At 59.0% G+C, this 26249-nt stretch overlaps 1 protein-coding gene across 6 annotated transcripts in view; it reads left to right on the top strand.

Annotated features, from left to right (window-relative positions):
- CLEC16A (C-type lectin domain containing 16A) overlaps nucleotides 1-26249 on the top strand; it is a 36365-nt gene that overhangs the window by 7225 nt on the left and 2891 nt on the right. The window contains exons 6-23 of one of the 6 annotated variants that reach the window (XM_077316050.1): nucleotides 381-504; nucleotides 1499-1673; nucleotides 2142-2195; nucleotides 2419-2532; nucleotides 5366-5576; nucleotides 6329-6443; nucleotides 6634-6734; nucleotides 8652-8774; nucleotides 8871-8983; nucleotides 9091-9135; nucleotides 9432-9482; nucleotides 9699-9827; nucleotides 10967-11087; nucleotides 12827-12978; nucleotides 13401-13605; nucleotides 14671-14838; nucleotides 22154-22297; nucleotides 25052-25165. In XM_077316050.1, coding sequence (XP_077172165.1) covers nucleotides 381-504; nucleotides 1499-1673; nucleotides 2142-2195; nucleotides 2419-2532; nucleotides 5366-5576; nucleotides 6329-6443; nucleotides 6634-6734; nucleotides 8652-8774; nucleotides 8871-8983; nucleotides 9091-9135; nucleotides 9432-9482; nucleotides 9699-9827; nucleotides 10967-11087; nucleotides 12827-12978; nucleotides 13401-13605; nucleotides 14671-14838; nucleotides 22154-22297; nucleotides 25052-25165 — 2259 coding nt within the window. Of the gene's footprint in view, nucleotides 1-380; nucleotides 505-1498; nucleotides 1674-2141; nucleotides 2196-2418; nucleotides 2533-5365; nucleotides 5577-6328; nucleotides 6444-6633; nucleotides 6735-8651; nucleotides 8775-8870; nucleotides 8984-9090; nucleotides 9136-9431; nucleotides 9483-9698; nucleotides 9828-10966; nucleotides 11088-12826; nucleotides 12979-13400; nucleotides 13606-14670; nucleotides 14839-16272; nucleotides 16413-22153; nucleotides 22298-25047; nucleotides 25166-26249 lie in introns of those variants that run through there. The other 5 variants (XM_077316053.1, XM_077316051.1, XM_077316055.1 and 2 more) reach the window with 5 other exon arrangements.

Raw genomic sequence — 26249 nt, 5'->3', positions numbered from 1 at the left:
CTTTGTCTTATAATCTTGGCAGTAAAACGTACGGCAATTATTTTCACTGTGAAAGAGTGTCGCCCATCTGGTTTGCCACTGTGTTATTCTTTTCCCTGTTGTTACATATTTCATATGTCACGCCTCATTACAACTGGGGCCGTTAATAGATCCCCCTCCCTTATATGCTTCATTTAAGCCCGTGAGGGCGTTAGGTGTGTCTCGTTGATGTGATAAGGTGAGGAGAGGCGCTTAAGCCTGAAAGAAGCTGGTTCCTCCTGTGGAAACCAGCCTTCTGAGGGAAGACGGTGTCTGAAAACCTTACTTTGTTTACCTTCCTGTTTTTGGAAAGCTGTTCTTTGGAAGACTGCGAGTAAAACCCAAACCCTTTGTCTTTCCAGTGGACAACCAACCCATGTTGCATTACATCCGGGATAAAACGGCCGTCCCGTATTTCTCCAACCTCGTCTGGTTTATCGGGAGCCACGTGATAGAGCTGGATAACTGCGTGCAGACGGATGAAGAGTAAGCCCTCTTCCTCGTCGCCTGTGCGGGTTGCCAAGCAGGGGAGGATGCATGGCGGGGGAGGCCTCGGGCCACTTTGCCCGCCACGTTCTGTGCAATGCTTTCGTGGGCATGCAGCCTTCTGCAGATACAGGCACGCATGCCCACGAAGGCTCATACCTTCCTTGCCTAGAGCTTGGTTGGTCTAGAACAGGGGTAGTCACACTGCGGCCCTCCAGATGTCCGTGGACTACAATTCCCAGGAGCCCCTGCCAGCATTCGCTCTGGAGGCCTGCCATCCGCTGGCAGGGGCTCCTGGGAATTGTAGTCCATGGACATCTGGAGGGCCGCAGTGTGACTACCCCTGGTCTAGAAGGTGCCCTGGGACTTCTGCTGCTTCTGTCCAACAGCGCCTGCAAGCTTTTCTCTGCCCCTCTCGAAGCATCTGTTGCCCTCACCTGGACGGCCCAGGATAGCCCCATCGCATCAGAACTCGGAGGCTAAGCAGGGTCATCCCTAGTTAGTGCTCGGATGGCAGGCCTCCAGAGGAAACAGGGTGGCTACGCAGAGCAAGCTGTCTCTGTTCATCTCTTGCCCTGACCAGGCTGGCCCAGGTGGGCCCGATCTCCCCAGAAACCCAGACGCTAAGCAGGGTCAGCCCTGGGAAGTCTCTGTTCAGAGGCAGACCATCACCACCGCCTCTTGCCTGGAAACCCAACAGGATGCTCGTAGGTCAGCTGTGAGGGGCGGGCAAAACCCAGGCCGCTTCAGAGGGTAGCTGTGTTGGCTGGTAGTAGAGCAGCCAGTTTCCGGTAGCAGCTTGGGTGGGGGGGTGAGCTTTCTGGGGTTGAGAACGATCACGTCCCCCAAATCTCGTCGGTCTCCTACCCGGGAACCTAGCTATCCTCTCCTGGGTTCATTGGTTGCACAGGGCAAAAACTGTCCTCCCCTGGAGGGAGGGGGGGGGATTCCTGCTTCCTGCTTCCGTCCCGCATCTGCTTCTTGCCTCTGGCAGGCACCGGAACCGGGAGAAGCTGAGCGCCCTCGTTGCTGAGCACCTCGACCACCTCCACTACCTCAACGACATCCTCATCATCAACTGTGAATTTCTGAACGAGGTGTTGACCGACCACTTGCTGAACAGCCTCTTCCTGCCCCTCTACGTGTATTCCTTGGTCGATCAGGACAAGGTGAGGGGCGGGGCCCCGGGGGGGCCAAACGGTGGCTCTCCAGATGTCTGTGGACTACAATTCCCATGAGCCCCTGTCGGCTCAGGGGAATTGTAGTCCACAGACATCTGGAGAGCCGGGAGGAGGGGGGCGCAACCACAATATGGCTGCCACAGGAGGCTGTGCCCCGAGAACAGTGGTGTTTTAGGAAATTAATCTCCGGTAAAGGGGCTTGGGAGAGATTGGGGGTCCAAGGCAGCTTCCGACTTTCCACCCAATTCTAAGAAAAATTGCTAAGGTAATTTCTTGATGTCGTAAGAAAGGGAAACATGAAAGTGATCCTCGAGAGCATGAAGAAAAAGCCCCCCCCCTGCAGCAGTGGGGATATTTATTTTAAGTTCCCCCCCAATTTAAAGTGATACCACGTGTTACAGACAGGTATAACCTTCCCCGATTTCACACCGTTGCCTGATTCTTTTGTTCCCATAGGGCGGGGAGCGTCCGAAAATAAGCCTCCAGGTGTCCCTGTACCTCTTGTCGCAGGTACGTGTTTGAGGATTCTGTTATGGCTCTTACTGGCCATCAGGATGGCTGTTTGGGTGTTCCTATCGCCCTGGGGGAATGGCCAGGACTGGAAAGGCCTCTGTTGTAGCCGCGGCCCCCAGAGACAGACTTATTCCAGGGGCCAGAGGGGGGGAGTGGGAAAGGGCGGTCCGAGGGGAGGGGGGCGAGCATTCCCATCGGCATCTCTCTCTCTCTCCCGCAGGTTTTCCTAATCATCCACTATGCGCCTCTGGTGAATTCCTTGACCGAGGTCATTCTGAACGGAGACCTGTCAGTGTTCCCGGCCAGAGCAGAACAAGATGTCCAGAAAAGCTCAGTAAGTCAAGAGGGCCGCCCTGGCGAGACCCACTGGATGCAACCCCCGTAGCGTCTTCGAGACCCACCAGATTTTCAGGCGATAAGGGCTCTGAAAGTCCAAAAAGTCCAAATGTCCTGGGTCGGATCCCTTCAACCAAGTGTCCACAACCTTTCTGGGCCATTGCAATTCTGGCAGGGTGGGGGGAGCAGCAGAGCCCCAAAATGGCTGCTGCAGGAGGTGGAGCCAGACCCAAAGGGGCTGCTGAAGGAGGTGGAGCCAGCCGTGGCTGGCTCCACCTCCTTCAGCAGCCGCTTTGGGTCTGGCTCCGCCTCCTGCAGCAGCCATTTTTGGGCATGCGCCGCTCCCCCCACTATGCCAAACTGGCTGGCTCAGTGCAGATTGTCACGCTACGCTGGCCACTGCTACCAACGCAATATTTTCAGAAACCTGCACTGCCGATCAGAAGGCTCGCTGGCCACAACCCCACTTCTAAAAATACCTGGCAAGCAACGGGAAGGTGGTCGGGGGTTGCCGCAGCACACACTCCCGCCCTTGGCTCTCGAGAGCGCCTACCCCAAAAAGCCCCCCAAAAGGAGGTCTCTAAGCTGCTAGTGGGCTTCAGCTGGCGTCGTTTACTGTCAGGCCGGCCCAGCTAACAGGCAGAGTCTGCCAGCAGCACCCTTGCTTGTTTTGCGTGGAGGGCCAGGCTGCGTAGTGCCCTTTCTCCGAGCCATCGTTGTGACGTTCGTGTCTCTGCGCCGGGTTGGCGAGGTGGGCAGAAGGTTCCCCAGGCGGGCCCCCGTACTCAGCGCACCCCCGGTGCTGTTACGTTTCTTGTCAAGCCAGGAAACCAGGCTGCCCTCGCCCGCCAGATGACAGAGATCTCCTGCCTCCGAAAACAGCCTCTCCTCCCCGGTGCATCGGCTCACGTGGGGACCTCTCGCTCTGTTTTCTCTAAGTGGGTTTTGTTACGAGGAAATCTGCGGTCCCAGCTGCCGCGGAGCCGCTTCCCCTGAACCTGTTTTGCAGAATTTCTCGGGCGAGAGAGGGGCCTGCCGCTCGTTTGTTGTCTGTTTGTTTTCCTTCCTCCGACTGTTTGGGGGAGGGTTCGTTGTTGCTAAGGCGGGTGTTGCAATATCCCTCCCCAAAAAAGGGCAAGAAAACAAAAGCAAGCAGGGATTGTTCTCGTGCGCCACTTCCTCTGGTCAGAGGCCAAAACAAAACTAAACCCTGTGGTCCCTACGAGGGGAAAACAGCGCGGTGTGCTGAGCAGCGCTCGATAAGTAGGGCGCTGGTGAAATCCCGCCAGCTCAGCATTTCACCCGCTGTGCTGAGCAAGACGCTGGCCGGCCGGCTGGCTGGCTGCCGGGCTGCGCAGGGGGGGGAACTGGGAGCCGGCCAGCGGGGGACAGCGGCCCTTCTTGGGGGATTGAGGGATGCTGGGCCCCACCCCTTCATCCGTGTCCACGGTCAAGGCCAGCCAGGGGTCCTCGTCTCGGGCCAGTCTGTTGATGCCCACAGTGCAAGAAACGTACGCTGACCCCCTCCAGGGCCTTCCCAGGCAAGGGAGAAGCAGAGGGGGGCGGCCGTGGGCTTCCTCTGCAGAGCCTTCCTCGGTGGTCCTCCATCCCAATGCCAAACTGGGTTTGTGGTTGAGAGCAGCAGCCTCTAATCTGGAGAACTGGGTTTGATTACCCCTCCTCCTCCACCTGCAGCCAGCTGGGTGCCCTGGGGCCAGTCCCAGTTCTCTCAGGGCTGTTCTCCCAGAGCAGTTCTCTCAGGGCTCTCTCAGCCCCGCCTCCCTCACTGGGCGCCAGTGGTGGGGAGAAGAAAGGGGGAAAGTGTTTGGGACGCCTTTTGAATGAAGCCCGGCTCTCCTCCTCCTCCTCCTGGGAGTCCGAGGGGCCTCTGCGGTGCTCCCTCCAACCCGCCTCTTCCGCTCCCGAGCGCCACGACAGCCCCCTGGAGCGGCCGAGACCCCGGAAGGAGGCTTCCCGTCACGGGAGAGCTGCTCTCCATGGGCCGCGTTCATGCCCAGGCCTGGCCGATACGGGGCCGGGGGTGCGTTCAGCAGCCGCCTTCCTTCCCGCAAGTGTGGCTTTCACCTGCTTCCCGCCTGAATGGGATGTGGTGGAGTCCTGCCCCCCCCTCCGGTTTCAGCTTGACCTACTTTCTCTCCTTCCTGTAACCCGGCGGCCGTCGCCGGGACGGTTGTCTCCGTCTCTCAGCTGATCCCACCCAGAACGTTTTTTTTTTTTCCAAAAAGGGGCAGTTCTCAGAATCTGCCTTTTGCGTGCAGAAGGCCGGATCCTCCTTTTCAGCCTGCTCAGGGCACCATTGGCCAGCCTCCTGCAGGGAGCCCTGGGACCAAAGGAGAACTCCTCAGAGGGCTGTGGCCAGAAAAACAGGCCGAGACAGGCCTCTCCTGCTTCCGGCAAACACTGCAAAGGGTGGGGAACAACCGATAAACCCCGAACGGGACGGACACAAAGGAACCGTTGTTCTTAAAGGGCAGATAAGAATGAACACACACCGATTTTGTTACCTCCAAGCAGGTTTCGTTATGGTTAAGATCCAGTGGGAAATCCTCGGCAAATTTTTCTCTTCCTTTCTTGCCTTCCGTTCAGCCCAGGCTGCAACTCCCCAGGCGGAGAGGGATCCATTGCTGCCTGCCAGTTGTCTGTGCAAGGGTGCTTTCTCCCCAAATCCCAGTCCCCAGCCCCCTCCCCTCGGCCCCTGACCGGCCCCCAGCCTCCTTGGAGCGGGGCCCCTTGTGCGGACCGTGTCCCGGCCTCCAAAGTCCTCCGGCCGTCCGACCCCCTGTGGCCCCCTGTCTGTGTCGTCCTCTCAGGCCAAGTCGGGCATCCGGTGCTTCATCAAGCCTTCCGAGACGCTGGAGCGCTCCTTGGAGATCAACAAGCACAAGGGCCGCAAGAGGCAGCAGAAGCGGCCGAATTACAAGAACGTCGAGGAGGACGAGGAAGAGGAGAAGGTGCCCGAGGAGGGCCCTGAAGGCCCCGAGGGGCCCGTCAAGGGGCTCAAGCCGAGCCGAGAGAACGAAGGTGAGGAGGGCGCCAGTCGGCGTAGGGAAGTCTTCCAGGGCATCAGTTGCCGCTTTCTAACATGCATTGGAGTCATGCTGTTGGGTTGGGATTTGTTGTGCGGGAGAACCACAATCTGGGAGTTGCCGGTTCGAATCTCACCTCGGCCACATATCCCCTCTCTCCCCCCAGCTCTGCCCCCCAGCAGTAATTGTGGGGAGCAGTAGAGGTCTGCCTTGCAGGACTGTTGTATGGATGGCAAGCCCTTAGGAACTGCCCTGTAGCAGGCTAGCATGAAGAGTTGGACTTCTGTCCCGCACCTGGATAAATCCTGGCTTGATTTCCTCACCTTGTCCGCCCACCAAAATTTTACCTGGCGACCCTTAATACCCGTGCCAACTTCATGGTGTGTAGAGTTGAGTTTTGGACGCTCTTTGCCGCTGCCGTTCGCCCATAATGTTGTCCCGTTATTCATTATTTTATGCAATTCCTTTGTGACCCTGCATCTCACCCCACGTCATTTCATTTTAGTTTTGAGTCTGCCTTTCTAGCGGAGCTTCAAGGGAGATGACAGGACTTTTAAAAGAGGGTCAAACGTACAGTGAATGAGGCAAAACGGGGGGAGGGACGAGGGGATGCCACATTAGATAGCACGCATTACAGCCTTTCCAGCAGGCAGCCGTCACTGTGGCCCCCGTGGGGGTGGCACGCCCCCCCCCCACTCCTGCTGGTTCCCACGGTTGCCCACGCTGCCCTTGGCCGCTTCTCCCCAGAAATCGAGATGGTGATCATGGAGCGCTGCAAGCTGTCTTCGGCCAAGGAGCAGAACATCACCGACGAAGAGAAGACGGCCGCCGCCTCCGGGGCCAAAACCTCGCCCTGGAACAGGTATGGGGGGAGCGCCCCCGCTCTTTGCCCCGCGGGATCCCTGCTGGGGGGAAGCCGGGCAGAACCGGACTGAGCAAGCGAGCGTTTCCCCCCGGGAGGCCTTGCCCTGAGCCACCCGGGGCTGCTTGCTGCAGCGCTCCACTGTCTTGGTAGCCGACCGCAGCCTCTGCAGCGTGTGCGTCTCCCGCAGGCCCTTCCTGGAGCTGGTGTACCACGCCCTGGAGTGCGCGGAGGACGACTACTACGCCGTGTTCGTCCTGTGCCTTCTCTACGCCATGTCTCATAACAAAGGTGAGGCGTCTTTGTTCCGGTTTCACCCCCTTGTCCTCTGGTCCCCAACCCGAACGGGCAGGAACCTCTTAAATGAATCGGTAAACAAGCATCTCGTTTTGATGTTTGCCTCCCCCCATCCTGGTTGCTCGGGGCGGTTGGCAACCTTTTAAAACCCAACATCGTAAGATAGAACCGTAAACAATAAAATTTAGGAACCGCATCCTGGCATCATCCCCCCCTGGGGCTCGGAGGGGTCCCTGTGAGTGGATGCTTCAAGTGGGGCGGGGGCCAGCATCTCACTGCCGGGTCTCCACCTTAGGCTCCGTTTTGCAGGCCCTCCAGAGAGATCCAGCAGGCCCTGATCTCAGGCAGAACCTCCCACCAGGTGGGGGCCAAAACCAAGAAGGCCCAGGCCCTGGTCGGGGCCAGTTTTATCCACCCGACCTTAACTTTCTTGGAGGGGGATATAAGGGGGGGGGGGAGGTCCCAAGGATGCAGGGCTCCCCTGCAGGGGATGAATTTTTGCAAAACGCGCCTTTCCTTACAAGCGCAAAAGGGAGCAGTGATTGGAGGCATCGCTAGCCCTGGATCGTCCGCCCGGGCTGCTCCCACGTCAATGGACGGCGGTCGTCACATTAGCCAAGCCGTTTTGTGGGTCAGTAGAAACCAAACCGGGCATGCTGCCCATCCCTGCCTTGAAGGCCTGCCAGCCTCCCCTTGGACGGTTGACGCCGGCCTTTCCCCAAGCGGACAGGGCTGGCACAGCCTGTGTCAGTCCCCCAAACATTCAAGAGCAAAACGTTTTGAGGGCGGCGATCCCACCCGGTGGATTCCTCCTTGCGGAAGACCCCGGAGTGCCTCACAGCAGAAGCAGCCGGGATATTAATGCAAGACTTCCAGGAAACGAGCCAGCAGGCAGATAACTCCTCCCAACGGCCCGTTCCGAGTTGGAAGAGCCACACTCCCTCTCCCCCTGCAAGCTCGGAGCGAGGGCAGAGCCCTCCTGGCAGGCCATGAGAAATTCCCTTTGTCACCGTGATGAAGCAGGCGTCAAAAACTCCCCGGCGTCCAATTCTGCTGAAGCCACGACTCTTGGGTGTCCGTGGCTTGGAATAATAGCAAGGCGAGGGCGCCTCTTGACGCGCGCAGAATATTTTTAACGACGCTTTGCCTCTCAGTGCCAGATTTCGGAGGGAGCCGTGCCAGCAGTTGGCACAGCGGAGCAGAGCGGCCGCCCTCCCTCCCTCCAAACCCACCAATCTGTCCGTTTCCAGCTGAGCTTGCGTTTCCCTCAGCGGCCTCCTCAGACGCGAAAAAAAGCCCTGATGTTTGGCTGAGGGATGGGGAGGCATGTGAGCCTGGAGGGTTTGCGTCTTGGAAGGAAGAGAAGCCAGGGCTCGCTCTTTCTCCTCGCTAAGCTTCGGCCCTCCTCGGGACGTGCCGAAATGCCATCGCCCGTAGCTTGAGGAGATGGAGCAGTGCCTGTTTATTCTCTGAGCTGGCTTTCCCGTAGTCGTTCGGGTGTTCATGGGCTATTTCAGGTGTTCGTAGAATGCAGGTCTGAAAGCCACCAGAGCGAATCTTCCAGGCAAGGAAAGGCACAGAGCAGCTGGGGAAGCCGGTGGAGGCCGGAGGGACCAAAGGAGACGCTCCTTTGTATGCAGAGAGACGTTTATCATGTGGAGATTTCCCCCCAAGCGGGCCACAGGCATGGGGAGCCTTAAAAGGATGGGTGGAGGAGAGGTCCGTCTGTGGCCACTAGCCACTGTGTCCAGGAAGGCCCATTTGGAAGGCCTCGGCCTCTCTTACTGCTGACGGGAGGGCAGTGAGATCAGAGGCCCTCCTCAGGCCACGGCCGCCCACCGGGCAAGCCCCTCCCCCCCACGATGGGTGCTGTCTGGCCTGCTTTCACCCGCCCTTCCCCTCGCTTCGCAGGCATGGAGTTGGGGACGCTGGAGCGGATCCAGCTGTCGGCTCCGGACGCCGAGGGGGAGAACGCCTACAACCCCGTCCTGGCCGAGAGGCTCATCAGGATCATGAGCTGCGCCGCCCAGCCAGGTAGGCCGTGGCCCGGAGCCCTCTCCGGCCTTTGCGGGGCAGGGGCCTTCCTCTTCCCAGCGCCACTCCCTTCCTTTCCCCCTTTGCTTTCTGCAGACGGCAAAATCCGCCTGGCCACCCTGGAGCTGGGCTGCCTGCTGCTGAAGCAGCTGGTGATGTCCACCCACGGCAGCAGCGTCATGAAGGACGTCCACCTGGCCTGCCTCGAGGTGAGCATTGGGGGGGGGCTGGGGGGGGCCCGGAGCCTGCCTTGGGGCCCTCCGCGAGGAATGTGGGGGAGCGCATTTGAACCAGAGGTGTCTGCCGTTCCTTCCAGGGCGCCAGAGAGGAGAGCGTCCACCTCCTGCGCCGTTTCTACAAGGTATGCTCTCGCGTGCGCCCGCCTGGCGGAAGGGATGGCAGAGGGAGGCAGCCCCGGGGGAAGTGCTGCCGCAGGAGAGGGGAGGGAGGGGGCACGATCCGTTCCCTGGCTCCATAGCACAGCCTCAGCCAGCGCACGTGCTTCTTTCTTTCACCGGAGGAGACCCATCACTGCAGCCATCTCTATAAAATAGTGGTGACGTTTCGGGGTTTTGGCTGGGAGGAGTTTTTTGCCATTCGGGCCCCTGCTTAATGTCAGCTGGTTCACGAGGTAACAGGGACCTGTTTTCTTCCAAGGGGGAAGAAATTTTCCTGGATATGTTTGAAGACGAGTACAGGAGCATGAAGGCAAGTAGCACGGAACCGGCGAGGGTGGTGGGGCAGGGGCCCTCAGCGTGGCCCCAGGTGTGTGACAAATCCCGTGCGGAAAAGCCACAGGGGTGGTGAGGGGGGGGCCCAAAGGGCCAGGGTTGGGTTTGTCCCCCGGGCCGGGGGGCCATTGGGCTTCCCTTCACGATCGGGCAGGGGGACCCAGGGGCACTGAGGACCCCATTTCCTTCCCAGCTGAAGCCCATGAACGTGGAGTACCTCATGATGGACGCCTCCATCCTCCTGCCGCCCACGGGGACCCCGCTGACGGGGATCGATTTCGTCAAGAGGCTGCCCTGCGGAGACGTGGAAAGGACGCGCAAGGTGCCACGGGCGGGGCTGGGGGCAGGGGCTCTCTGGTGGGAGGGTGGAGGGCCACCTGTGGAAGGGCCACGGGGACCCCGCACAGGACACAGCCGAGGAATGGGTGGCAGGCCGGGACAGTGGCATTGCCCGACGACTTTTCTCCGGGGGCTCACTGTCGGCCGAAGACTGTGAGAAAAGCCCTCAGCCCTGCTTGGTTAGGCGGGGGGGGGGGGGGGATGTTGGCAGTCAGCGTCGTTGCTCGCTGGCCCGGCTGAGCCCAAGGAAACACCTGGGTGGGGATCGGAGGGGCGTGGCGTTCCCCCACCCCAGCCGTCCCTCTGACCCGTGGGGACCCCCTGCACATGCGCCACCCGGCTGCCTCTCTGCCCTCCAGGCCACGGCCCCAGCCAGGCAGTCTCCCGAGGGGGCCGAGGCCCCCTTTGCCTGGAGCTCCTTTTGTGCCCAGGAAAACTGGCACATCCTTTCTCCTCGCTTCCGTCGCCATTCGCAGAATTTTTTAACTGCCTGTGCCGAGGAAGAAGGCAACCTCCGCAGCAGCCTCTTGGCAGCCTGAAAGCCCTTCCTGGAATCGGCGGGTGTCACTGCTGTCTCTCCTCGCCCGCTCACGAGGGCCGGCCTCCTTATCTTCGACCGCCACTGGCGTGCACAAAAGCCACGTTCTGGGGGGAGCCCGGAGGGACAGAGCTGTGATTCCTCCCCTGCCTGCCTGCCTGCCTGCCTGCCTGGTATCAAGGCGTAGAGAAGCCCTCTTGCTCACGGCCCCCTTCTTCGGCAGCCCCAAGCCCTCCGCCTGGACCCCCTGCAAGACGGGCCCTGGAGAGAGGGCTCCTTTCTGCCTGCCTTCGCTCCCTGCGAGCAGGGCTGGCGGCGGTCGAGTCGGAGGACAGAACCGTAGAACTAAAAAGCTGGGAGGGGCCGAAGCCCCCTGCCCCATAACCTCTCTTAAGCACCTCCAGCGAGGGGCGACCCACAACCCCCCCCCCCTGGCACCGAACGGCCCTGATTAAATCTTTTTGCCTGCCGTCCGGCTGATCGTTCCCTGCCTGTAATTCCACCTGCCCATCATCCAGGCCCCTGTCGACCGTGCTGCCCTCCGTGAAATAACAGCCCCTCCCCCCTCTCCCCCCTCCCCCCAGGCCATCCGGGTCTTCTTCATGCTGCGGTCCTTGTTGCTGCACCTGCGGGGAGAGCCGGAGACCCAGCTGCCCCTGACCAGAGAGGCGGATCTCATCAAGACGGAGGACGTCCTGAACTTGAGTGAGCGGCCGGTCGGGCTAGGGGCCTGCGTGGCCTGCGTGGCCACTGTGTTGCGGGGAGGGTCAGCAGCTTCCTGTTAACCCGTTTACTTCCGTGGGCTGAATTCATTTAGACCCCGCCTCTCTCGGCTGCTTTGCTTTATCCCCACAACGCCCCTGCGGGGTAGGTTCGGCCGAGAGAGTGCTTTGTTGCAATCCGCCCAGAGCTGCCGGAGAGAAAGCGGGAAATAAATACAAATAGAATGATAACAACTGGCCCCAAGGTGCCCCCGTGGGCTTCCACAAAAATTGGGGACTCGAACTTGGGTCTCCCGTGGCCGGCTCCAGGAGCTCCCACTTACCTTCATGCCTTCCCCATCCCATCAGGGGTCCCCAAGGGGGCAGACCCGAAAACAATGACGGACACATTTGGGATGGTAAACCGACAGTGGAGGGAGACGGAGGGATCTCCCTGGGGGTGGAGGATGCCCAAGGGGCTGCCTCTCTCTTGCACCCTGCTGGGGGCCGCACGCTGCACACCTCTGTGAGATTTGGCTCAGGGGGTCTCCGGTGCGTGGAATCGCCGGCCGTGGGGCGCCCCCGAGCCTGAGGATGCAGGCAGTAAAAGTAAACGAGATGCTCAGAGGCGGAGCGTCCTCCGTGGGGCTCCCAGAGGAAATGACGGCACCGCGTTCTCATCCTTGGCTCTGCGCCCTCTGGGGGGGTTGTGCCCCCCCTGCCCCCCTCCCCAGGCTTGGCTCTGTCAGGAAGCTCAGAACTGAAGCTCATAAAACTAACGGGAAATGTGATTATCGTCCAACCGTCGGGTATTTCACGGGGGGCCTTCTTTAAGTCAATCAAATAGCTTTTCTCCTTTTGGTCTTTTGCAGGGAGCTGTTCTCGTCGCTTCCTGCATATTGATTGTTTTGATCGGTACCACCGTGCAATTTCTAGGGTTTTGCTTTTTTCATTTTCAGTAATGATCATTGAGCAGGTTTAATGTACATTCCTGTAACCTTCCCCGGGGGCTTTATGTTATTGTTGTTGTTGTTTTTACCGAGCAACTGCAACTGAGCCGCAGCAGGTTCAGCGTGCAAATGGTCACCCCGCTGTCCAGCCTCTCTTGTCTCAACGGGCACAGGCCCTGCCCCCCCCCAATAGTTTTGCTAGGGGAAGGGCTGCCTTTCCTGGAAGTCCAAATATTGCAGCCCTCCGTCCCTCCCTGACATTTGGCTGACCCACGTTCTCCTCAAAGGCTAGCAAAATTTCTGGCAAAGGAGGAGATTTAGTGGAGTGGAGCAATTTCAGTCCTGATGTATCAAGTCCAAGATGGACTTAGATTCTGCTTGTATCTGAAGAAGGGAGCCGGGACTCCCGACAGCTCCTCTTCGCCCCCAAATTCGGCCCTGTGATATTCCAGCCCTTCCCATAGCAAAGGTATTGAAGGCAGCATCCTCTAAACTGGAGAATCGGATTTGATTCTCCGCTCCTCTTCCGTTTGCAGCCAGCTGGGGGAACCTGGGCGAGTCCCAGCTCTCTCAGAGCTCTCTCAGCCCCACCTGCCTCACAGGGTGCCTGTTGTGGGGGGAGGAAGGGAAGGCCAACGCGGGGTCAGCCGCTTGGGAACTATTTCTGGTAGAGGACAGTGGGGCTTAAAAGCCAGCTCTTCTTCCACCGTCACAGGGTGGCTGCCGTGAGGAATGCCACTTCTTTCCCTCCCCGAACCTCCCGCTCTCCCCCTCCTTCCTCTCCCCCTCCCAGATAACAGCGACCTGATCGCCTGCACCGTGATCACGAAGGACGCCGGCCAAGTCCAGCGCTTCCTGGCGGTCGACATCTACCAGATGAGCTTGGTGGAGCCGGAGGCGGCCCGCTTAGGCTGGGGGGTGGTGAAGTTCGCCGGCCTTCTCCAGGTGAGCCCCCCCCCCCCGGATCTCGATGGAAGCAGGGCAGCTCCTCGGGGTCGTCTGTGGCGTGTGTCCGCAAGCTCCGCGGGCTCATGGACTGGTTGGCGTGCAAAGACCTTGGGTGTTTCCCCTCCTTTGTGGATTCACTGGGAAGCACCTGACGTCTTTCTTCTGCCCTTGATCGAACCCACATCGCAGCCCTGCGAGGGAGGCCAGGCCGATGAAGCAGAGCTGACCTCCATGGACCGAGGGTCCAGTTCAGTCTCACTCAGCAGTGGCCATGAGTGTGAACGCCTCAAAGGCTGACCCCCGGGACCCCCTGCCAGTGCCCTCTGCCACCGTCCCACGACCCTCTCTCCCTCCCTGCCGGCTTTGGCTTCATTGCTTGGTGGTCCCTCCTGACGGTCTTCCTCCTCCCCTCCCTGCAGGACATGCAAGTGACGGGCGTCGAAGACGACAGCCGCGCCCTGAACATCGTGATCCACAAGCCGGCCTCCAGCCCCCACTCCAAGCCCTTCCCCATCCTGCAGGCCACCTTCATCTTCTCCGACCACATCCGCTGCATCATCGCCAAGCAGCGCCTGGCCAAGGGCCGCATCCAGGCCCGACGCCTGAAGATGCAGAGGATCGCAGGTGAGCCCTCTCAGGGTGGCTCTTTTTTCCTCTCTCTCACGTTGCGGTCAGCGAGCCATTTTTGACAGCTGTAGACCGAACAGTACAAAACTTACAGAAACAAGTGTGTTTCCAGTAAACAAAACGCTTCAGAATAATTTCAGGCGCATGTCGGTGTTCGTCTGTAGCAGGCTGGAATCCTGGAGCACCTTAAGAGTCAACGCCTGAATCCAGCGGCCCCTTGAGCCCCTCAGAGGTTGATTCTGGGCCTCCGCGTTTGTGTGCACGCAGGCGAGAAGCAGCAGACTAAAGCTAGAGTCCAGGGGCGCCTTTAAGGCCAACTGAGTGTTGTTTGGGGTAGGAGCTTTCGTGTCCCACAAAGTTTTAGATTTCGTAAACTATGGCTCCAGGCCATCTGCAAAACCCACGCAGATTACAGCGTACAAATGTTCCACCATCAAAACACTAATAAATCAAACGTTTAAAACGTAAAGCTACCAAAACATGTCGAAATGCCCTCAGGCAAATTTCCAGTTGCCCAGTTTTGTCATGCTTTGCGTCCACAAAGTTTTATTCGGGGCCTAAGCTTTCGTGTATCCACGCACTAGAATTGAGTCCAGGGTCTCCTGGAACATTAACCAAGTTTTATTCTGGCCATCAGCATGCACACAAGCCCCGATTGAGACTTGGTTGGTCTTCCCGGTTCCCCAGACTTTGCTCTGCAGCCTCAGACCACCTGAATTCTCCCCCCCCCCCTTCCTCAGGGATCTGAGACAGGAGCTGTGACTCTCCACAGCTTACACACCCTGGGAATCTTGTCGGTCTTTAGAGTCACGCTGGGCTCCCTTCGTGCCGCGTCTGCTTCCCCACAGGAGCCTCCCCTCCCGGCTCTCCTGCTTGGATAAAGTTGCCGCTGTTTTTGGGGGGGCGAACTCCCAGAGAAGAGGCAGGAGTTGAAGCCACGGGCCGTTGGCCCTTGGGGGCTGAGCGCGGAAGCGAGGAGGGGGTGGGCCAGAGCGGGGGCGGGAGGGGAAATTGCACGTTTCATGGTTGAGCCAGACTTGGCCTGTCTCCCCTTGAACGCAGCTCTCTTGGACCTCCCAGTCCAGCCCTCCAACGAAGTGATGGGCTTTGCACACACCTCGACCGCCGAAGCGCAGCACCTGCCCTTCCGCTTTTACGACCAGGCGCGGCGCGGCAGCTGCGACACGGCCGTCCAGCGCTCCGTCTTTGCCTCCGTCGACAAGGTCCCAGGTAGGTCCCAACCGACCCGCACCGCGTGCCATCTCTCAGGGTCGTGGAGATGGAGCAGAAAGAACGGGCCGGGAGATCGGGGGCCCGCCAAAGCTTTTTGAACCCGTGGGGCACCTTCGGCGTTCTGGCGCGGGGTGGGGAGTGCAGCCCTAAAATGGCTGCCGCCGGGGGTGGAGCCAAACAAAATGGCTTCCCTGGGGGGTGGAGCCAACCTCAAAATAGCTGCACAAAATAGAACATCAAGAAATGTGGTGATGCGTAACGGTATTCGTGATTCTTCAGCATTTCAGGTCTGAAGGCCCCATAGGGTGCCTTTTAAAATTGGCTTGGCGTGTTAAAATATTTTCTCCGGCACACACAGCCTCCCTTCAGTCACACGGTGAACCTCCTAGTGCTGCTGCCAGAGCAGGATTTCTGGCGTCCTGCACAGCTTCCCCAGTGGTTAGCGGGTGCCCTGGCTGGTCACCCTTGCTGCACAGAGTGGCCAGTTACTTCCGTGGTGCTCTTGAACCGTTCCCGGTCATGTCATTCATTTGGCCGCAGCGTTCGGGGGGAGGCAAGGTCTCGAGTCCGCCCCTGCCCAGGCAGCCCAGCGGCCCCTTTATTCCCTTGCCTGTTCTCGTAGCCGAAAGAGGCTTATGGATCCAAACTCCGGATGGGATAGAGCAGCAAGCGATGACCCCCCCCCCCTGGACCTTGCGGCCCTCTGCCGGTGGGATTCTCAGAATCGGCCTGGTGCCAGTTCTTCTTTCTGCGGATCACGGGTTTTTCAAAAACCTCTTTCCCGAGGTGCCGCAAGGACTGACCTGGGCCGACCCCGCTTATCTCCTGAGATCGGGCGTGATCTGGCTAGGAGCCCGGGTCGGAACTAGTTTCGTTGGACTTCCTCAGTTGTATAATCCTTGCCCACAGCCAGTCCATTCAGGCAAAGCTGAAAGTCTCTTGCATGATGCAGCTACTTTCGGTTTAGGAAGTTAGCCTTGGCGGTGTTTTATGGCTCCTATATATTCAAGATATATTGAAGATAAGGTCACTGTTCCTCTTGCTCGGCTTCACGTTGACCTCCAGTCGAAACAGAAGGCCGTGTTGCGACAAACAGATTCTTCAGAACTGGCGGGATTTATTGAGGCGCGCAGTTGTTTTCCTCCCGTCTGCGTTTCCACCTTGTTCTCCCAGTTACCCCAGCGGCAGCCTTCCCTCTTTGCCCAGCCTGGGAAACAAGGGGGCCTCCCTGCAGGGAAGCTGTTCTCTGCACTTGCTCAGAGGCCGCCCTTGAAACCCTGACCGTCGGAAAGCGGCCGGCCCCGCTCGGAAGTCTCCCTCAGTCAGGCCTTCGGAGGCTGTTCACAGCAGCCGTTCGGCTGGCAGCAGCTGGGGCGCGACGCGTCGTGCAGAGAGCGCGCTCATCCCCTGAGAGCCAATCTCTTTTGCAAGCAGGGGCCCGGCGGAAGAAAGGCCTGAAACGGGACTAGGCCGGCCACGGATCCGCCCCTGTTTCTCGGCCGAAGACGAGCTGTTCCGGAGAGCCGGCTGTGGAAGATAACAGAGCGGGAATAAATCCCCCCCTTGCTTAACCCTGACCGGCCACTGTCCTCTGTGGGAACGGCCTGGCTCGGAAGGCACACGGGCCTCGTACTAAGAAACCGAGGGCGGGAGACGAGGGCCACGCGGGGAGGGAGGCCAGGCCGATCCCCCCAGACCAGAGCTCCTCTCCAGACCAAAGAGATCCCTTCCCTTGGGACAGGGGGCTCTTTAGCGGTGTCCTCCACTGAGGCCCCTCCCCACGGCTCTTCCCTAAAGTCCCCAGGTGTTTCCCAACCCAGAGCTGGCAAGGGGGAGGGGGGTGTACTCCCGACAAAGGGCGGGGGCCGAATCTGAAGCAGGGATCTGAGAACCCTCTTCCAGTCTTCGAGAGGCTGCCCTGTAGAGCTGACGGAGCAGAGTTGTTCTCTCTTGCCCCGGAGGGACGGACCAGAACCAGTGGGATGAAATTAATGCAAAAGAAGAAATTCCGTCTAAACATCCGGAAGAAGTCCCTGGCAGTCAGAGCGGTTCCTCAGTGGAACAGGCTTCCTCGGGAGGTGGTTTGGAGACTTTTAAGCTGGAGAGCCCTCTGACGGAGAGGCTGATTCTGTGAAGGCTCAAGGGGGTGGCAGGTGACAGTGGAGGAGCGAGAGGGATGTGAGTGTCCTGCATAGTGCAGGGGGTTGGACTAGATGTCCCAGGAGGTCCCTTCCATCTCTAGGAGTCTAGGATTCAGTGGGGGGGGCGTGGGGGGGATGCAGTTCCCTTTAATTGTCATCCTATCACCGTAAAACTGCCCAGATTCACCCGCCACCTTTTAAGGAAACTCGCTGAGCCATTATTCTTGCCGGAGCCTTCCTGCTTTGGCAGACGGGATTTGGACTTGGCACGGCAGCCACCCGACGGGGTTCCACAGAAGTCGTTAAGGATGCAGCAGCCCGTCCAACAAGGGCTCGTAAAAGGCACGCTGCACGTCCCAGCCTTGCAGAGATTTCCGAATAAGCAAAGGGTGTGTGTGTGTGGGGGGGGGGAGTATAAATCCATCTGAAAGGTGCTTGGCTGTGATGTACGTGCTGAGCCCCCAGGGGCCAACTCTGGGTTGGGAAAGAGCTGGAGAATTTGGGGGCAGCCCCCAGGGAGGCCAGGATTTGGGGGAGGGACCTCCTCTGGGCCCAGTGTGGTAGAGGCCGTCCTTCATAGCCATGGTCTGGAGCTCTGGCTGCAGCAGCACAGCAAAGTTTAGAGTCCAGCAGGCTCTTGAAGACCAACCGAGGTTTATCTTGGGGGCAAGCCTTCGTGGGCTGGCAGGCAGGCGTGAGACTTAACAGGCAATTAGGGCAAAGTTAGAAGGTCTAATTGCCTGTCCTGAAAAATGGCTTACTTTACAGAGACCACAGGGCTCCCGTTTATGAAGTGGGGATTTCAGGGCCCGTTCCAGGGGCCCCTATGTTTTGCAAGCTGATGCCTGTAGCTTTCTCTTTGGGGGAGGAGTTCCTCCCCCCCCCTCTGCACACACACACCCCTCACCGAAGTGCCCACACCCTCTCTGGGCATCTCAGAGCCCCGCGCGTCTGCTTCTAGGAGTGGTGCCATGTTGCCCTTGAATTCCTCGCTGGCAGCGCTTCTTTCAGAGCAGCAGAAAAGAGCCAGAGGTCAGGAGAAGCTTGAAGAACAACAGTATTTGGGGCAGGGGAGACGCTTGCGTGAGTCACAGCTCACTTCTTCGAACACCCAGTAGCTGAAGAAGGTGGCCGTGACTCCCGAAAACTCCCCTGCCTCAGATTCCATCAGTTTTCCCGCTCACCGGACTCACCCAGCCGCCCACTTTGACCTCTTTCGGAGCCTCTTGACCCCACAAGGAGCCTCTTTTGGTGCCAGGTTCTGGAATTGGGGGGGGGGCATTGCTGGCTGGTTTTGCCCACCCCCTGGAAGCGTAGCCGGAGGGTGTGATCCAGCAGAACCATTCCAGAAGCGTCTGGCCCAGGGATCAAAGGCTTGGGTGCATTTTCTAAAAAAACAAAACGGTCAAACCATCAATCAGTCTGTTTGTTTAATACAGTCACGGGCTGGCAGATTTCCAATGTGTAAAGATGAAAAACACATTTTGTTCCGTAGAAGTGAACAAAGACTGGCTAAATCGCAGCAAAAACTTCAGCCGCCTAATCGGTTATCAGTAAGAAAAATGTTGACCGGATGATTGTAGCAGACAGAAGGCAAACCTGGCTAGAGCAGCTGCAGCGTTGTGGCCATTGCTCGGGGGGGGGGGAGAGTGGTGGGCATTTATGCATCGGCAGAGGGTGACGAAATTGTCGAGCAAGAAATGTCGAGGGGGGAGATTCCTAAGCTGCTTCTCCACGTCAGATACGGGAGCGATTTGCACGGCAGCGCGACGGCTTTAAGGGAAAGGTGTCCTGGAAAAGTGCCTCCATCTCTTGTTCGTCGGGGTGTTTCCATCCCAGCCGCAGAGAAAACGTCTCAGAAGTTAGAACGGTTTCCTTTCCCCCCCGCGTTGAACCCAAAAACATGCAGATGCTTTCCTTGGAGGGCTCTCGAGACCCCCCCCCAGTGCCTCTCCCGTCCTGGACTTGAAATTCGGGCTCCCCTTCCTGGCCCCTCTGTGGCCCCCGCATTCCCTTTTGCTACCTGGAAGCTGGTCGATCCGTCTGCCGTTTATACCTCGCCAGGCATCTCTGGTAGGATTGCGGTCTGACCTCAAGCAGGGGAAGGTAGATGAATTCCCACCACCGTTCGGCGTTTGAACGAACCGACAACGCTGGGCGGCAGAGGAGAGGCCTTGCGCTAAGTGGGGAGAGGAATCTACTTCCGTTCTGCTGCTTCGGAAAGAAGCACTTAATAATTTTATTTATTCATTCGTTTGCCGGTTAGCTTTGCACGTGTCTAGATCCGCGACGTGGCTGAAACGCCAAGCCGGCCGTACAGAACCGAGGCTGTTAGAGGGATCTCACGGAGGACGACGAACCACCCAATCCTGCTCCTCTCTCGTGAGACAGAGATAGCAAGAATGTTTACTGGCTCGATTCTGCCGTTTCCTACATGGATTGCGGTGCAGGGTCAGACCCACAACCGAGCCCCCTTTTGCCTTGGGCTGTGGTTGGCCCCCTAGGAGTGCCGGTGGGCCCCTGCGTGAGACGGGAAGCTGGGCCAGAGGGACCCTCCCTGGCCCGATCCAGCCGAGCTCTTCTTCTGGAGGGCTCCTCCCCACCTCAAGGCTCCGCTCTTCCCCCAGGTCAGATAAGGTGATTCATGTCCCAACGGGAAACGTGATTCATTGTGCCTGGGCGAAGCGGCTCTTTGTGAAACCAGAGAGGGGAAAGGAGTGTGTAAACTGTTACCAGATATCGGGTTACTCTGCCCGAGCTCGCAGGTGAGATGTTTGGGGTCAAATAAGGTTATGTCCTCAGGCGGTAGCAACACCTGGAGCGGAGGGGAGCATGGCTGATAAAGGCACGCCCTCAAGGGCAGCCCCACGCAAACCGCCTTACAGTCCTCAAGCCCTGGTGTGTTCGATCAGAGCATGAGTCACTCCCAAAACAGCCGTCCCTGCCATGCCACCTACAGCCGCCCATGCCATGGAGTCTCCAACTAGGGGCCAGGATCCAGCCGTGCGCACCCCCAAACCTCGTATCTGCTCCTTTGGAGATCCCCACCTTCTCTGTCGAGGCACAGCAGAGCTGGATGCCTCTGAGTTCCCTGGACGGTCGCTCCCAGCGGCTTCGTGTTCTGGAATATTTTGATCCGGGTTCTCAGTGCTCAAAAGAAGAAACTGGAATTCTGCCTTGAGGAGAGGTCAGGTTCTCAGCCCACATCCATTGTGCCAACAACCCTCTCTGCACGTTCTCTTGTTTTGCTAGAGAATCTCCAGCCGTATTCAGCCAGGCTCCGCACCCTTTTCTGGCTCTCAGATGCTTCTGCCGGAAGGCGTTTTGGTTGAGGTGCCATGGGGCCCCTGTGTTCGCATGATGCCATAGGATAATGCAGGTACCCCGGTCTGGAGACCGCCAAGGAAGTCCTCGGTTGCTACATAGAGGCAAGCAGTGGCACTTGAGTGGCGTCTCTCGTCTCTACTCCAGCCTCTGGAGATGAGGAGGGGTCTCTACACGACCAAGCCCGGCAGTTCCGGCAAAGGGCCGTGGGGAGGCACTTTTGCACACGCTGAATAAATCCACTTTCGGTCCCCTTTGCAAATGGATCTGGCAGAGTGGAATGGCAAAATCCACTTGCAGAAGATCGGTAAAGTGAGTTGGAAGTGGATCGAAAGTGCAATGGAAGTGGATCGAAAGTGCATTGGAAGTGGATCGAAAGTGCGTTGGAAGTGGATCGAAAGTGCGTTGGAAGTGGATCGAAAGTGCATTGGAAATGGATTGTCCTCTCTTGTTCCCCCCCCTTTCTTTGTTTGCTCGTGTGTCACATGTCATCAAGGCCCAGTGATTTCTGCAGTCTTACTTGTGGGCCTGTTCAGTGCTGCAAGGCAAGAGAAGCCTTCCGAGCCCCTAAGAGGTCCGGGTGGGCCCTGAGCAACCCTTCCCCGTCACCCTGGCCTGCTGATCTCCCGGCCGCTGGGCAGAAGGCACAGCCCAGATGGCCCAGCTGCTCTTTTCAGCAGCTCGCTCCTCTCTGCCTCCCCCAGCCTCACTCGGTGTTGTTCGGGAGACAAACACACACAGACTCACACAGATGGACCTGCTTTCCGTCCTCCCTGTCCGTCCCCGTGAACGAATGGGTGGGGGGAAGGGCTTTATGCGCTCTCAAGGTCTGCCTGAGCAGGTTTATTTGACTTCTGCAGAAAAACCGTGCTTCTCTGGCAGCCGCCTTGTTTCCTGGTGCTGATTAACAGAAGCGGGCGGGGAGAAACCCTGGATTTCTCGTTGCCCTTCCGTTAAGGGTGGCGGGTGAGAGCCGACACTGAGCCAGCCCCGCCAGAGCCGGAGCGCGGGGAAGAAGGGCCAGGCTCTCCTGGTGCTCTCCAGGTGGTAGGGGGTATGAGCGCCCGGCTCTCTGAGACAGGGGTCCACACATCCGCACCCCCTTCTTCACCCTCCCCCCCTTGAGAGCCAGCGTGGTGGTGTGGTTAGAAACTGCAGGCTCTGATCTGGAAAACTGGGCTTGGCTCCCTGCTCCTCCTCCTCCTCCTCTGCATGCAGCCAGCTGGGTGACCTTGAGCTAGTCCCAGTTCTCTCAGAGCTCTCTCGGGAGTCTGTGGCAGCGAGAGGAAGGGAAAGGCGATTGTAAGACACTTTTGAGACTCCTCCGTGCAATGAAAAGTGGGGTATAAAGCCCAACTCTTCTCCTTCTTCTAGTGTGACCCTTGAACCCCCCCCCACGCTAGATCCCAAGAGGTTTGTCACTCCAGAGCCACAAAGTCCATGCTAACAATAGCGGGTGGACCGTGGGGAGTCCCTGCTCTGGCACGGGAAGGCACCCGGGGGTGACCCCAGGCCGGCTGCACGCTCTCTGGCCAGCCGGCATCGCAGAGGAGTCGTTGAGAGGGTAAAAGAGAGTCGAGGAAAGCAACAGGGAGCTGCTTCGGGGAAGAAGGCAGGATGTCACCAACGGAAATGCCAAAAGCGTTCCCAGGGGGAGGAAGTTTGGGACAAGCTGAGCTCTGACCCCTGCCTCCCTTGTCCGCCGGGGCTTGGCTTTTGCCCTCCCGCTGGCCAAGCTCTCCTGGTCAGCAGGGCACCGTTTCTGCCTTCTCTCCCGCGTGACTCTGCCCTTGTGTGGTCAGCAATGCCTCTCTCCCACCCTCCCCTGTCTGCTTTCTTCCCGGCAGGTTTCGCCGTTGCCCAGTGCTCCAGCCAGCCGGGGCCCTCGCCCCTTTCGTCTCCGTCCCCTCCCTCCAGCGGGAGCACGGGGCAGTGTGACTCCCCTGCCGCCAGCTCCACCTCCACGCCCTCCGTGGTCCAGAGCCCCTCAGGTACGGAGTCTTTGCTCCCGGGGCCCCTCCCTCCCTCCCTCCCTCCCCCCCCCCCCCGACCCACAAGGCCTGTTCTTGATCAACTCCGGGGTAAGTCCAGAGCCTTTCTGGGTTTCCCTGGATGCTCCGTGTGTCTTTCGCGGCACGCAAGCTCTAGAATAGGCCCCTGAGTGAATCCAAAACAAGAATCCCTGGGCACTCCGTGAAATTTAGGAATAGGCGTGGAACCAGAGACGAAGAAGTCCTTCGTTCACCCGTGGAATTCCCTGCCGCAGGAAGTGGGGGTAGCTTCAAGTTCAGACGGCTTCCAGAGGGGACTGGAGAAAGTGCTGGAGCAGGGCCCCCTCGGTGGGTTTAGGTGGGGCATGCTGCCTGGGGCAGGGGTGCTCTGTCTCCTTGGTGCTTGGGAGTCCACAGGCCCTGCTAGTGGACCTCTTGAGGGCCCCTGGGTTGTGGCCCCTGAGTGACTCGGAGCGTGAGGCTGGGTGGGCCACGGGCCTGACCCAGCAGGGCTTCTCTTATGCTCTTTGGTGTCCATGCCCAATTGGAGACAATCAGGGTAACCTTCAGATGGGGCCTGGAGCGCTCCCAGAATTACAGCCCAACTCCAAATGATGCAAACCCGCTTCGGAGGGCACGTCCTAGGGCAGGGGCGATCAAACTCCGGCTCTCCAGATGTCCGTAGACTACAATTCCCATGAGCCCCTGCCAGCATGTGCAGCCCCTTTCAAAGGCAGCCTTTCCTGGGGGGTGGGGGGGGGCAGTCATCAGTGCACGGTCCATGCGCCCACCACACCCCTGCGTCATGCACACTGCCTTGCGTACGGGCTTCATCCACACAGAAAGCAAAAGCCAGGGGGGGGGGGGTTGCTCTGGAAGTGAGGAAAGTACCGAAATTGCCCAGGATCCTTGACCGGGAACTTCAACCAGGGTTTTATGAGCCCTTTGCTTCGGTCCAAAGTCTGACCTGGTCCTTCTCTCTCTCTCTCTCTCTCTCTCTCTCTCTCTCTCTCTTCCTTCCTTCGTTCTGATTGGTAATCTCACGTTTGCCCTCTGGGCTGGCATGGGAGGAAGGTTGCCAAACCGCATGGGGGAAAGGATCCCACCGCCCCCTCCTGCAATTCCTCCTGGCCCCCTCTCCCCTTCCCTCCCGCCTCCGGCACGTTTGGGCACCCAGCGACTGAAGGCAGAGAGAACGCACTGCAATTAGGCGTCGCATGACCCTGCTCTCTTCAGCACACCTGCATCTTTGCGCATATAACTAGCTCCCTCGCAAGGGGCCGAGCACAGCAGCATCCCCCGCCGTCTCTCCTCCCCCTCCGCCCTTTGTTTTTTGGGGGGGGTTGCCACCTTTTAAAACCTCTGAGCCGTTCTGCTTGGACGAGGAGTTTGAGAATCTTGAGGGGGGAAGGGGGGAGCCCAGCTTATTTTGGAGGAGGAACGCAGGGAGCGTCCTGCTGGACCTGAAGGAGACGTCTCCCCCCATTGGCTGCGTCTCAGCCTCAAGAGATTTGCAGCCACGAGGTCCTCCCCTTCCGAAATAGCTCCTCAAGAGTTTCTTTCCTCCCAGCATGGCTCAGAAGGAAGCCAGTGAGAGCAGGCACTTGGAGGACAGAAAGGCTACCCCCCTCCCCTCCCCTCCCTTCCCGCTGCTTCCCCAGGTCACATCCCTCCCTCCCTCCCTCCCTCGTCCCACCCCGCAGGGCACACGGCCATCCCAGTCCTGTTTGGCCCAGCCTCCTGGCCGGCTCGTATCCCGCAGCAGACCTAGGCGTCCCGCTCACGCCTGGCGTGCGGACGCATGATCCTCCAAGAGCCGGGCAAGGGCCCAGAGAGCTATTTGGGGGCCCCAAGGGCCAGTGGGCGTGCCCTGCCGTCACCCACTGTGGAAAGTTCCTCCGAGGTTTCAAAAGAGGGTTGCGAGAGGCCTGTGGCCACGCAAGAGGAGCCGAGCCGCTGGTTGGAGAAACATCCTCTCAGGTTGCACCAAGCCGGCTCCCTGCTGCTTTGGAGCCAAGACCCGAGAGGTCGGCCGCGGAGGGGAGGCGGGGGGGGGGGAAGAGCGAGGTTTTGGCAACACTTTCCTTTCCTCCACGGCTACAGCGAAGGAAGCCCCCAGAATTCGGGTATTCAAAAAAGACAAGCCTTTGCGCTGGGTCCATGCATGCTGACTCACCCCCACCCCAAATCTGCTGGCCACCCCTGAATCATTAAACAAAAAAATCCCTGCAATTAGGTTTGACCGGCTTCCAAGCGTCATATTTTAGGCTTCCCATCTCTGGCCAGAGGGTAGATTTATCCTGCGCTCTGATTTACAGCCAGCCTGGGGGGAGGGGGGGGGCGCAAGACACAGCCAGCTCCCGCGATTTATGGCCGCTAAGTGCGCCTGGAATATTGCTAACCCACCAGAAAATCTGTAAAAGATGGCTCTGGCTTCGCTTTTTAAAGGGGTCACCGAGGCGGTGTCCGTTTCGCCCACTGCTCTGTCTTTGGGCGTTTGGGGGGGGGCGCATCTGGCAGCAGAGGGGCTTCAACTCCGTGGGAAGGGGGGCTGGCCCTTTGCGGGCTTCGCTTTTACGATCAGGAGGAGAGCAAGTGGCACCCCCCCCCGACCACCCTGGCAAACGTCCCCCTCTGTTCTGGTTGCGAATCTAACTTGCTGTCTGCTTTGTGTCTCTTCCCCCACCCCACTCCCAGCGGTCCTCGCAAGGCTGTCGTGTTGATGTGTCTCGCTGTGTGTTTCCCTCTAGTAAGGCCTGGCAGGAAAGGACGGCGGCAGGCAGTCAGTGTCTCGGAGACTGATGCTCGTGGCGGACACTGGGTTTAAGCGCCCCGGCGGCAACAGCCACCCTTTCCAGATCCCTCCAGGCAGGTCTCTCCACGCGTGTTTCGTTTGTCGTCCCCCCCCCCTCTGTCCCCTTCCACTGATGTCAACCAAGCATCTCCACCACGGTCTTCCGCGCCCCAAGAAACAAGTAACTGGCACGGCAGGGCTTATCCCTCCTTGGCACGGCAGGGCCTATCCCTCCTTGGTACGGCAGGGCTTATCCCTCCTTGGGTTGACGTTTCTTCTGAGATATCTCCACCCCGCTCTTGAAAGGACTGAGGGTGGGAGGCTGGGCAGAGGGGGCCCAAGAGGTCTCCCTTCCACACCCGTTCCTCAGGGTGAGGGTCTTGAATTGTGAGCCCCCCTGGCACCCTCCCTGGCTCTTCAGGCCGGCCTCTCCCCTCTGGCCGTTCCCAGCTTCTCTTTTGACCTCTCCCGCTGCAAGCAAGGACGCCTCTTCCTCCTTGTGGAAGTCAGCCGGGGGTAGACATCCTGCCACCCTTCGGTATGCACAGTGGGAGACGGAGCTTTGCACAGGGCACAGAAGCTTCTTTCTGCAATTTGAGGGGTCGTTGGGGACAAGGAGGCCTGTTGTTTCCCGCTCTCTTGCTGTGTCTCCACTTCCGTCTTCCCTTCTTGGGGTCTTTCCTCTGCTGCGGTTTTGTTGCCTCTGCCTTTCTTCCCGGCACGCTCACCTGGCAGCTGTCTTCTCCCCCCTCCCCCACCCCCTTTGGCCTGGTGGTTAAAGGCTTTAAGCAGCCTTTGCTGAAAGAGCCGGGTTCTATTCCCCACTCCGCCACATGCAGTCAGCTGGGTCACCTTGAGCCCGTCACAGTTCTTTCAGAGCTCCCTCAGCCTCCCCTCCCCTACAGGGATTCTGTTGTGGGGAGAGAAAGGGGAGGTGATTGGAAGCCCCTTGGAGTCTCCTTCGGGTAGAGAAAAGTGGCATATAAGAACCAACTCTCCTTCTTCTTGTGGGGAGAGGAAGGGAAAGGGGGTTGTAAGCCGCTCTGAGACTCCTTCGGGTAGTGAAAAGCGGGGTAGAAAACCAACTCTTCTTCTGCTTCTCCTTTTTCTGCTGCTGCTGCTGCTGCTGCTGCTGCTGCTCCCTGGCCTCCCAGTGTG

Source organism: Paroedura picta, chromosome 17, assembly GCF_049243985.1.
Source record: "Paroedura picta isolate Pp20150507F chromosome 17, Ppicta_v3.0, whole genome shotgun sequence".
In the NCBI taxonomy this organism is placed as follows: domain Eukaryota; kingdom Metazoa; phylum Chordata; class Lepidosauria; order Squamata; family Gekkonidae; genus Paroedura; species Paroedura picta.
The sequence above is the reverse complement of the archived record's forward strand: the minus strand, read 5'-3'. Positions and strand labels throughout refer to the sequence as shown.